This window comes from Phaseolus vulgaris, chromosome 1 (assembly GCF_051622355.1).
Source record: "Phaseolus vulgaris cultivar YP4 chromosome 1, ASM5162235v1, whole genome shotgun sequence".
Classification (NCBI taxonomy): Eukaryota; Viridiplantae; Streptophyta; class Magnoliopsida; order Fabales; family Fabaceae; genus Phaseolus; species Phaseolus vulgaris.
The window spans coordinates 23,413,823-23,426,638 of NC_143498.1; the positions used below are offsets into that span (position 1 = coordinate 23,413,823).

The 12,816-nt window shown below is 32.5% G+C and overlaps 1 protein-coding gene across 1 annotated transcript; it reads right to left on the reverse strand.

The window, feature by feature from the left end:
- Positions 1–899: 899 nt before the first annotated feature.
- On the reverse strand, positions 900–3,556 carry LOC137813746 (syntaxin-22). Its single transcript, XM_068616160.1, has 7 exons — positions 3,193–3,556; positions 3,026–3,119; positions 2,429–2,568; positions 2,031–2,099; positions 1,675–1,832; positions 1,483–1,583; positions 900–1,156 (listed from the first exon to the last, which is right to left on the reverse strand). The coding sequence occupies exons 1-7, from the start codon at positions 3,363–3,365 to the stop codon at positions 1,091–1,093; spliced, it is 801 nt and encodes a 266-aa protein (XP_068472261.1). The 5' UTR covers positions 3,366–3,556; the 3' UTR covers positions 900–1,090.
- Positions 3,557–12,816: the final 9,260 nt, after the last annotated feature.

The window sequence follows — 12,816 nt, forward strand, 5'->3', positions numbered from 1 at the left end:
GTTATGATAGCAGAGATCTTGTAAGGTTCAAAATTTTCTGATGTATTGTGTAATTTTATTTTTCTTATATAGTGTTCTTTTAAAAACTTGAAATTAATAAATTGACTTAATTTGAATGAGGAGACTAGGTGAAGCAATATTAATTTTATGTTTTTTATTCTTGCTTCTTATTCCTACTTGTAAATTCCATTCGCAGTTTTGAAATATATGAACATTAATTTAGAGCATTTAAAGAAAATCTGGATAATTCCTTCATTTAACTGATTAAAAGAAACTTGTAGATTCTTTTTGGAAGAAAATGACAAATATTTTGTAAGAGATCAATCCTTTTCTTTAACTTGGCCTACTTTTCTAACACAAGGTTAGCCTACTAGTTAAAAGCTTTAAAAAATATATACGGAGTAGATTATTCTAAAATATTTTCTGCACGACAAAGTTAAACACTATTTGGGTTCTCCTATCAGTTGTAGCTAACTTGGACTGACCATTAGCTTTGTTAGATGTAAAAACCACATTTTTGAATGGAGATTTGGAGGATGCATGCAACAAGCCTCCATCTAGGTTTGCTGAAAAAGTAATAAATCGGAATTAGATCAAATTTACTTTTTTGAAACACCCCTATGTTATTTTATTTCTTTTTTTTTTCGGAGATTTGCTTCCAGTTAATGTGATTTATTTTCCTTATTTTCAGCAGATTTGATTTGCATAAACATATGTTGTATCCACGATTATTGGTATCAATTTAATAAGATATTATTTTTTCTATAAATATTAAAGAAAGAAAACAAAGAATTACTTTTATGAGTAAAGAAGTTCCTTTGTTCCTTATCATACATCTTGTGATTCTTCTAGAGTTTTCTTGCTTATTTTTTCCTTGTATATTCATGCACTCGTCAGTATTACAAATACAGGACTATTTTTCATTATAAAATCACTTCACCTCAATAGCTTCTTCCAACTTCCAGCTGCAAATGCAGTCAATATATCAAACTGCATTGCTATAATACATTTCTTTTGGTCAAAACACTCTTCACACCACAAAACACACCAAATATGGACAAAATCTGTCCCAATTATATGCACTTGCACACTAAAGAATGAGTACAATAAGTAATATGACCAGCACGACCACAAAAATTGCAAGCACCCACCAACACTGTAAAGAAAGAAATATTGTATGAGTAGTCAAATAATATAAGAATGATGTACAAGTGTCATAACATAATAGCATTATTGGCAAAAGAATAATGTTGCGTGCTGATCTGACACTGGGAATATTTTTCTATAAGAATGAGTTCGTTAGGAGATGTTAACATGTAAGGGTAGTGTGCACTGCGTCATTCCATTCGTAAGAAATAAGAAAAACTATTTCTGAAAATTAAATTCCAAATGTCATAAATGAAATGGACGGCATCTTATTCTAATGTCTGTTCTATAAAGCCAAAACTTGAGGATTAGTATGATAAGATCTTTACGACTCACCCATGAGGTTCTGGATTTCACACTTTTAGAAGCCTTGGCTAGTTGGACCCTAGCTTGGGTTGTTGCACCAGCAGAAGCATCAATATTTGATTGAATGTCATCTGCCAGATTTATGCATAAAATATGAACGAATAGAATAACTAAGTCTTTTGGCAACAATAAGCAAGTAACATGGTCATCTTATTTATTTACCAATAACAACTCCCTGATCATGAACAAGAACAGCAAGGTCCTTGAATATTTCATTTGCTTGTCCAATTTGCTCTTCTACCTCTCTAATTCCCTGTTCTCTTTCATCAATCATGGCCTCGTTGAATGATATTTCATTATCTAATAGAAGTATCTCTTGCCTACAGTTTTATTTCAGTGATCAAGCAAATCAGACCATGAAAAGATACATTTCAATCAAGAGTTGAATGAGCCAAAAACAACCTATACGCCTGTCTTACAAAAATGCATATTGTTTGTATGTTATAACGGTAAGGTAAAGATTAAATATTATTGAATTCAATCGGTCCAGTGAACTAGCTGAAATGTTGCAGACTCACCTCTTCTGCTCTCTAATAAAAGGTTGACTTTCAACATCTATTCCAGTCGATTCTTCACCAGAGCCAGAGCTGTTTACACAAAAATGAAAGAGAGCTCGAATCACAAGGAACAAAAAGAAGCAAATTAGATTTTCAACAGTATAAAGTCATTTTTTTACAATTATATTATGTTCTTCTTCATAAACACTTCTAAGAAAGAAAATGAGAAGAAAAAAAAGGAAAACAACTTTATAAACTAATATTAACTTATGAACAAGTTAAAAAGAAAAACATAGAAAAATTATTTGAGAGAGTTTCTGGACTAACTTTAGTTTAGAGTAGCTAATTTCTGTTGTACTTCTTATTTTTTTCTTTCTAGAAGTGTTTATGAAAAAATTCATACAAGTGGATTCATTGACCTTATTGGTAAAGTAGAAGAGGGGGAGGCAGGGGTGTAAGCCAATTCACGCTCAGAGGCAAGCTGCTGTACTTTCTGAAACTCTTGCAATGTCGTTTGAAAATCTCTAGCAAGCTTAGCATCTTCAATTTTCTGACTAGCCTGGATACAAAAAGAACAAGGAGGGTTATCTATCCAAACTTTTTTTTTCCTTTTACAGAGATACAATTCAGAGCTGATTTTAATTTTGAAACACTCATAGTGTAAAAATCTTTACAATGTATTAACCAATTCGATTACCCACAAGTGGGATGAAATAATTACTACTAGAGTCAACATACATAAGTAACAAATGATCATGATTGGATGAAAACATAAAAATATTCACAATGTGAGAGAATTCATATGAAAATCTTCATAGTTTTTTCAAAGCATAGTAAAAGAAGCAGAACATAATGGGAGAGCATCGAATACAAGGCCAAAAGTGAATTGAAAAACCAGAAAACCAGGGTATGATCAATTGTAGGTAATCAAAATTCAAAGTCACACATATGAAGCATAAATAAAAGAAAAAAAATGGGTAAACAAAAACTAAAAAAACAAGAAAAGAGAAGCATACATTGGAATTAGCATCACGATCAGATTCACTCAAGGATTTGAGCTTAGCAGAAGTATCCTTCACCTGTTGCAATATCCTCTGCCTCGTATTGTGCCTACAAAACACACCATAGTGAAAACACACAAAAATAACAAAGTTGAAGAGAAGAGAGGGTAACGTGAAGGTACAGTTTCTGACGGTGTTCGGAAGTGTCTTTAACGGTTCCGACGGCATCAACGAGTCGCCGGAAAGTGGCGACGGCAGTGTTGATCTGGAAAATTCCGGCGGCGACGGCCTGCGCCGGTGACTGGCTCCGGCGAGAGGGAGGGTGAGGCCCACCTTGGATGTCTTGAAAACTCATGGGCGATGGAATGAGATCCTCAACTTGGGTTATGAAATTTGAACCGAAATGTCACTTGTTTGAAGTCCCAGAGAGGAATGGTTTCAGTTTCAGTTCAGAATTTTTGTTCGAATTTTAATTTAATTTAATTTAATCATTATTGAACCAATTGAAAAGTGGCAGCTTGACTCAAAAGTGACGAGTAACATTGCACAGACCCCACTCTCCCTTTTCCTCTTTGTCTTTGTTTGGATCATAAAAACATATTTTAAAATTAATGAAAATAATTGGATTATTTCGATACTCTCCTCTTCGGATTATCTATGAGTTTATTGGAAGAAAATAAATGTCGGAATTGATAAAGAATTCCTTCTAAAATAAATGTGTTTTTATTGCTTTTCTTTTTTTATAAATAAAATAAAAGATTTATTATTTTATTAGAAATTATGATATATTATTGGTGATGAAATATAAAATATTTTAATTGATAATTAATTAATTAACATTTGAGTTATTGACAAATTTCATGATAAAGTTTTTGAAAAAAACTATGATATGTACAAATTTTCTAGTTATTAGTAATTTCATGGATGGTTTATCTTTAGATATGATATTTGGGTAGTGAATATGTAACCTATTGTAGTTTATTAGTCTTTGAAGAAGAAAAAAAGAATACCTTATTTTGTAGGTCATTTTACAACGTGTTACTCGCCGAAATGTGTAGTACTCAGAGTGTTTTGTTGAATTTCACACTTGGATAAGAAGGTTGCGTGACAAGTGGCACCTTTAGAATTTGAGATACTATTGCAGATAATTAAGACCACTTTTGGTTGATGACAATTTTTATTTGGTACAATCTTTCGTTAGTTATTTCGTATTCAATATCATGCCTTTCTTTAAATATGATGTAAAAGAAAAATACAAAATTATTTCTTTGTTTTTTTTATGTTATTTTCCGTTAAATGTCAATTTGAATTAGTTAAAACTAATCTATAATAAACACAACTGAATATATAATATACACAACTGAGATGAAGTCAATTTTGTCACGTCTCAGCACAATTTTTTTTTTTTTAAAAAAATCAAAATGAAATTATTTTTACTTTTGTCAAAAGAAAAAATTAAATGGAGAGATGTGGATCAGTACGTGGCAAGTACATTCTTCCCCATTACTTATTTATGTATTTTTTACATCGTACATTTGCAAAAAAATATGTTAGGTATCACCTTCTTTTCCTCATTATAAAATACTCTTTCTCAATGTTTAATTTGAAATGTGAAGTCTAGAGCTAACTTTTCAATATTTTTATATAGAATGTTACGTGAGTTTACTTTTTGGGTTTCTCCATATTTTTATTCTATGACTACTCAATTTCAGGTAGAAGAAATGAAGAAGACAAGCAAAGAAACAAAGAAGACTTCAACACATGATTGTTATGATGATAGATGATTGTTGTTATTTGAAGTTTGAAGTATCAGTCTAACTGAGATGTCAAATTGCATAATGATGCCTAACATAAAAACTTTTATAACAAAATATAGTTTACAATAGTTAACATCCCACTACTCTCTTTTACATAGTAGTATCCATTATCCTCACTATTTTCTAATTACAAAACTTAGCAAATATATTATATTGTTTAAATAGATTCCATAAGTTATGCGTTGTTAAGTTAGTCTAATCAACATACTAAATAATGAACAAACATTACTCATGTTATTTTGTTTGATTTTTTTTATAAATATTATTCCAAAATTATATAATAGTAATTTTTTTACATATATTATACATATTATTTGTTATTATTTTAAATCCTTTTATTATTTTTTTAAATTATATAATAAATATATTATATCTTTAAATTAAATCTATCTCGTTTCACATGTCAAAGTACTAGTTTTAGTTTAAAGAGCAAAATACCCATTGAATTGTATCTTATATTTTACACGTGCCCATCTACTTACTCCCTCTATTATCATCTAATTTTTCAAAATCTATATTAGTCCTTCATAAGGACAGATCTTTTATATTTCAGTTCTTATTTTTTTTTCTTTGAACCCTTCTTGTAGTTATTTTGATAAGTTAAAGTTAATATTAATAACATTATTATATGTTATCTTTAACCAAAAAAAAAAATCAAATTAATGATATTGTTTTCACCAAAAATATCAAATTACCGCTCCAGGAGAGGGTAAAACAAAATAACATATTATAGGAATAAAATATAAAAAAAGTAACATTGGAACTAAATACAAAAAATACATATCTATAAAGCACTAAAATAAAATAAAAAATACATATTTATAAAGACTAAAATAAATAAAAAAATATGTTACATAGTATGAGATATTAAATTAACTTATTTGGAACAAGTAAAGTAAAATAACATCTATAAAATCTATTGTGACATTCCTTTGTCTTAGCTACCTACTCTTTGTATTAAGGGAGACATGGTTGTTGTTCGGGTTAATGAGGAAAATTACATGGTTGGTCTTGAGGATTGCAAGACCCATCTAGATGGTTGGATTATTCTATATAAGGGGGATAAACCTCTCACACACCTTGATTTAACTAAAAATTTGCATCTTGTGTGGAAGGCTATTGGACCTTGGAGAGCAATCCATCTTGGGAAATGTTTTTATGAGTTTGAGTTCTCTTCTTTAGAAGACATGCAATGGGTTCTAGAGATGGGTTCATGACAATTATCTCTTGGATTCTTGAGATTATTTGCATGGACAAAAGATTTTGTTCCATCTACTATGAAGAGTACTAAAAACCAGGCCTGAGTTAGAATCTACAATTTGCCTTTGGAATATTGGAGACCAAGGGCGATATTTCTATCACTAGAGGCATTGGTACTCCTTTGTCTTTGGATGACCATACCATGAAAAAGAATAGGGGTTTGTTTGCTAAAGTGGTGGTGGATATTGACCTATTGTCCTCTCTTCCAAATTAGCTCTTGGTTAAACATTCAGGCTTTGCATTTGTAGCCGACGTGGAATATGAATGACTCCCTTCATTTTGCTCTCATTGTAAGATGATTGGGCATGAACTTGCTCAGTGTCACGTGATTCATGCTCAAGGTCGTGTTACTGGACCTCAACATAAGTATTCTCAGAAGAAAATTCTTGATGAACGGGAACAGGGGAAGGCTGTGGGGGACCCCGTGGTCCCTAAACAACATAAATAGTATCAGAAAAAGATTCGCAGCTGACGCTCGTGGAAAGCCCTATTGGTAATCTGACAATTGATGTTCCTGGAGAGACTAATGCAGGGTCACTCTTGGGTCACCTTGCTTCTGATCAAACAAATGGAGGGGAGGATGATTTTGTTGAAAATGAAGCTTTGATGCCTCCAAATATGTGAAGAGAGCTTGATGCATGTGCCGTTGTGTTTGGGGTTTAGTTCTAGGTAGTTTAGAATTTGTAAATTTCATTCTTAATCCAAAGCACACCTGAATCAATCTAGTTTTGAAAATAAAAAGTGTTTTTCTAAGCTAAGTGAAAAACAACCGGTTGATTTCTCGGTTTAGTCTGTTGTTTTCCACCCAGCTTGTTTGGAGGGTTTTCAAATTGTTCTTGACTTGGTTGACTTAACAATTTTTCAAAATCTTGTTAAATCTGCTTTTAGTTGGTTTGAAACTATTTTGGCTTGTTTTTAACTACCTAAAACGGCTAATTTGAAGGGCTATAAATATGGATTACCCTCCATATTTGAGTAATACAGAAAGAGAGATTAAGAAACAGTTTTGAGGAAGATTTGATTCAAGCTTTGCTAGATTGCCTAAGGTTGTGCCATTAGTTCAATAAATGAATTAGAAGCTTTGTAATTTCTTGTATGTTGAAGATGAGAAGCTTTCATGTATCAAATCCTCATGAAGCCTGAAGCTGTGTTCTGTTTTAGGTATAGGTTTTGTTATGGGGTTTAGAATCTTTGTAAGATCAGTCTTGATTCTCAAACAAAGCTTATTTCAATCTGTTTTAAAGATTAAAATATTTTTCCATGCAAAGGGAAAAACAACCGGTTGTTTGTCACTTAACCGGAAAAAGGTGTTTTGAAACTGTTTTTTGAATAAGTTGTATAACTGTCAAAACCATTCAACCGGTTAAATCGCAATTTTAACCGATTAAATGTAAGTTTTTATAACAATTTTTTGAAAACCTGTTTTAACTGATTTGGTTGTTCAAATCCGCCTTCTACTGTAGCTTCTCAAGTAATATAAAACTAGTATTCTTTAAAACGTGAAAAGATTGATGAAACAGAAAAGTTTGATACTCTTATTTGTGATTGATTTGAGAGATTACCAACTGTTTGTGAAAAGGTGTTTTACCAAGTTTTAGCTAGATTGTTTTTGAGCTTTGCTGTGATTCAAGAACTGATCAATAGGGTTTCTGGTGTACTGTGATTACAGGTGTTTTCTAACCTTGTTTAGGTTCTTGTAATTGTTCATATTACTCTCTGAAAAATTGTTGTAAAATCCTGTAAGGTCAGTGTGATTCTAGCTTGAGGTGTTGGCTGTGTGCAAAGAGGGTGAGTAGGCTTTGTGGGATTCAAAGTCACCTCTTTGTGTTGTGTGTTTGTAATTTGTGATTGGTTACATAGTGAAATACTCAGTGGTTTAACTGAGGACTGGATGTAGCTCTGGGATAGAGTGAACCAGTATAAACCTTGTGTGTAATTCTCTCCATCTCTTCTCTCCATAACTGTTTGATATTTTCCGTTGTCATAAACAACCGGTTAAATCGTTATTTTAACCGATTATAATTCTGATATATGTTTTTGTTTGGTAATTTGATTGGCTTTCTGAATTGCTTTTATGAGTTGATTGTTAAAGTTTCCTTCTTAGCAAAGTATTTGTGAAAATCTTTTGTAAACAATTCACCCCACCTCTTGGTCTAGCCATCGATCCTAACACTGTACACCAAGTGTAATTTGTTCCTTCTATTCTTGTAATTGTTTTTCATTTTGTATACTTGTAAAACAGTAAATCTGCAAGTCAAAGGGTTGTTCTGAATGTGTGTGTGAAAAGGAAAAGAGGGTGTGTGTGAAAAGGCAAAGAGGGTATGTGTTCTTGTGTGGTCAATATCACATTTTTGTGGTGTTGTGTGATTGAAATCTGTTGTTGGTTACTTAGTGAAATACCCAGTGGTTTTCTAGGGATTGGATGTAGCTCTGGTAAGTAGTGAACCAATATAATTGTTTGTGTGATCTTCTCTCTCTCTCTCACTCATTTAAAATCTGGTTGAATTGTGATTTTATCTTTGCCGCCATAAACAATCGATTAAAACGTATTTTCAACCGGTTGTTTTTCTAATAACAGGTTTAACAATTATGTTTTCTTGGCTGATCTGATTCCTTGATCTGTAAATCAATATCAATATTCATTCTTAAGCAGTATTTGTGAAAAACTATTCCCTTAAACAATTCACCTCCCCTATTGTTAAGGTCATTAATTCTTTCAATTGGCATCAAGCTTGAAATTTTCTCAAGTTCTATTTTTCAAATTTGTTTCTTACAAGTTACCTTTTGTGGAAGGAGCTTCTATTAATAAACCACTTTTATTCTGTGGTGTGAACTATCAATTATGGAAAGTTAGAATGAAATTTTTTATTCAATCTACAGATAAAGGAATTTGGGAAGCTATAGAGAATGGACTTTTTATTCCACAAGTAAAATAAAGATTATGTGTTTGTTGATAAGCCTTGGTCTGAATGGACTAAGACAGATAGTACGAAAGTCAAGTTTGACTGGATTACAAAGAATATAATAACTTCTGCTTTGAGTTGTGATGAATTTTTCAGGATATCCCAATGTGCAATTGCAAAAGAAATGTGAGACATTCTTGAAGTCACACGTGAGAGGACAAATGATGTCAAAAGGGCAAGGAAGCATGCTCTCATTCAAGAGTATGAAATGTTTAGAATGCAGAAAGGAGAAACTATATCTGAGGTCCATAAAAGATTTTCTCACACTGTGAATCATTTTATGGGCCTTGGGAAGACCTTTGAGGAAGAGGAACTAAATATAAAGATTCTCAAATGTCTGGACAAAACATGGCAGCCAAATGTTACTGCCATATAAGAATAAAAAGATCTAACCTCAATGTCTACAACCTCTTTGTTTGGTAAGTTAAGGGAACATGAATTGGAAATGAACAGATTGTTTTTTCAAGAAAATGGGGAAAAACATGTGAAAGGCATAACTTTAAAGACAACTAGACATAGAAGGTGCCAAGAATCAAGTGATAGTGATAAAGATACACTCAGCTTGTTGTCCAAGAAATTTAGAAATTCTTGAGAAAAACAACAACAAATATCAGTCTTCTAAAAGGTATAATTCTAAGAAAGTGAATGATTTCAATGCTAAAAAATACACATGTTTTGGCTGTGGTGAGCAGGGAAACATCAAGGCAGATTGTCCTAACAATGAGAACAAAGAGAAAACAAAATTTAAAGGAGAAAGAAGAGGCAAGACCAAGAAATCCTATATAGCACGGGATGACAATGAAGTGTCTTCTTCCAGCTCCTCCTTTGAAGATGCAAAAGCTAATATGTGCCTAAAGTCTTCCATCTCAAGTAGTCTAAGTTCAACTTCTTCATCTAAAAGTGATAGCTATTATCAACTTCTTGAGGCTTTTAAAGAGACTCATGAAGAGGCAAATAAGTTGGCTCTCACAAACAATAGATTAAAAGGTTTGAAAAATTGGTTGTAAACTAGAGTTAAAAGCTTAGAAGAAGAGCTAGATAATTCCATAAATGATTTTGAAAATCTTGAATTATTTACAGAAACTCTTCTTGTTAGTATAACTCAAGTTCTTGTGAAAATTGCAAAATCCTTGAAAATAAAGTTTTTTATCTTGTGAAAACTGTGGATAAACTCACCAAAGGAAAATCAAATTTTGAGAGTGTGTTAGCATCTCAAAGTTGTGTATTTGGAAAATCAGGTCTTGGTTTTTATCCACAAAACAAGAACAGTGAAAGTTCAAAACTGTTTTCAACCTTTGCAGAAAAACAATCGGTTAAAAACTCGAAACAACCGGTTATTTCTTGCTTTTATTGTATGAAAAAAGGGCATTCTGTTAGATACTGCAAAATAATGAAAGTTCTTGTTCCTAGAGGCATATTGAGATGGATTCCTAAGAATCTTAAAGGTTCTAATGATCAATCTAACATGAAAGGACCCAAATTCTTTAAGGGATCAAATCTTGTCATTTGATATGTTTTCTTTTTCAAAATTTTGCTTCCATATTGCAGGATCTATAGAATCTTGACTACATGGATGCATATGCTTAAGATATAGATTTATTTTTGGGGTTATGAACAACTTAAAGTCTGTACAATGATTTTGAAGATCAATTTTTCATTTTTCTCTTCTTACACTTGAACAAACTGTATTTGAACCTCTTCAGTGTTTCTGCAATCAATTTCTGGCTTTATCTGGTTCTGTATCTTCCTTAATCTCATTCAAACAATTTGTTCCTTGATTTGTATCTCTAAATTTTGATTTATGTTGAAGAATTTGATTTTATTAAACTCAGATTGCTATCACATAAAATTAATCGATTGTTTTCACGAAACAACCGACTTTTTATGCCCTAACAACACTATGGTCAATTCTATTTTGATTCTCTGTGCTTTGATTTGCATCTCTGATCAATCCCAGGGCCGTTAGTGGTCAATGGTGCATTTATTATTGCTTTGAACATGTATTCTCTGTGCAATTACTGCTCTTTATAGAATATATTCCTCTTTATATTGGAAATTAAAACCTTTTTAAGCTTGGTCAAATCAAAATGTGATTTCTCTCTCTATGCTTTCTGTCAGGGTCTGACAGGTTGCTTTATTGCCTCTGATTTGATTCTTTTTCGTTTGAATTTTAACCCACTAAATGCCAAAGCTTTGACTGCCTTTTTTGGTCATAAATAACAAGTTTAACAATTCTGTTTTCTTGGCTGATTTGATTCCTTGATCTGTAAATCAATATCAATCTTCATTCTTAAGCAGTATTTGCGAAAAACTTCCCTTAAACAATTCACCCCCCCTCTTGTTAAGGCCATTAATTCTTACAGATTTTGAAGATATGTCTCCTCTCGAGGATGCCTCAGATCATGATAGGTCCTCACCCAGGCAGGGGTTGTCCATTCCCACTTATGATATAGTATGGTAGGTGATTCACGAGTTGTTATGCAAACTAAGGGCTCAGATTCACAACTTATAGTAGATGCACAGAAGGTTACATCTTTTATTGATGGTCATCATGTGGAGGTCTCTGCTACTGTGGTTGCACCGTCTCCGTCACATTATACCTCCTCTCGGAAGGCTAAATCACTTGGGGATGCTAAAGCACTACTCCCAGATAATGATATGTTGGTCCTGCAAAATCACTTTTCCTTTCTTGATGGTTTGGAAACTACAGATGCAAGAGGTGATCCTCATACTGGTACGCCAATTATTCTGACTGCCATTGTTGAATTTAATTCTAAACATATAACTGTTAAAAATCAGGTCATCTCCCAGTGATACTTGGGAGGAAATTGTTTGCACTAAAAGAAAACCAAGGAGACCACCTAAGGGGACTAGTAAATCCAAAAAAATATGCTAAGGTAGTTATCTCTAAAACGTCGCAGTGAATGTCTCTTCATTTTTTTAGAATGTTAGAGGACTGGGAAACCATAAAACTGTGGAGATGTTGATTAGTTTACTTAAACTACATAAACCCCTTCTTGTTTTTCTTGCTGAACCTGTGATGCCATACACTGATGCTTTCGATATCCTTTTAAAATCTGTTAATATGCATTTGGTGGCTACGTCTCCTATTATTAATAAAGTTGCTAAGCTTTGGTGTTTGTCGGTTCCAAATCTTGTCCAAAATTTCTTTGTCAATGATAAGTTTATTTATGTTACTTGCCTTATGCATGATAAATGCTTTAGCTTTGTAGGTTTTTATGGTGTTAACACATATTTGGTTAGACGGTTTTTGTGAAGGAATCTTAGTTTCTTCACAGGGCCTTGGTGTATTCTGGGAGATTTTAATGTTGTGCTTTCGGCGGATGACTGCAAGGGGGGGGGGGGGGGGGGGGGGGCTCCTAATCAGGTTTCTTGTAATGAATTGTTTGATTAGATTAGTACAAATGATTGTGGTGGATAGTGGGTCCTGTTCTAATTATTATAGTGAAAAGTTGGTTCGCAAGTTAAACCTTCCTACCATTCCTCATTCTAAACTCTATCATTGCAATGGATGTTGAACATATTTTACTTGGTCACCTATGACAGTTTGATAATAAGGTCATTCATGAAGAAAAATCTAAAAAACTTATTTTTCATTATTTAGGTAAGAAAATCATTTTTTTGTCCTCTCACATCTAGACAAGTTAAAGAGGATCAAATTCTTTTAAACAAAATCATTTCCAAGAAAATCAACAATCATCACAACAAATTTATTTTTCCAAAACATCCAAAATTACATATCTTT

Coding starts and splice junctions, on each gene's coding strand:
- LOC137813746 (XM_068616160.1), bottom strand. CDS start 3,365: ATGAGTTTTCAAGACATCCAAGGTGGGCCTCACCCTCCCTCTCGCCGG. Junction 1,584..1,674: donor TGATCAGGGAGTTGTTATTG/GTAAATAAATAA, acceptor TAAATCTGGCAG/ATGACATTCAATCAAATATT. Junction 1,157..1,482: donor TGAAATCCAGAACCTCATGG/GTGAGTCGTAAA, acceptor CTTTCTTTACAG/TGTTGGTGGGTGCTTGCAAT.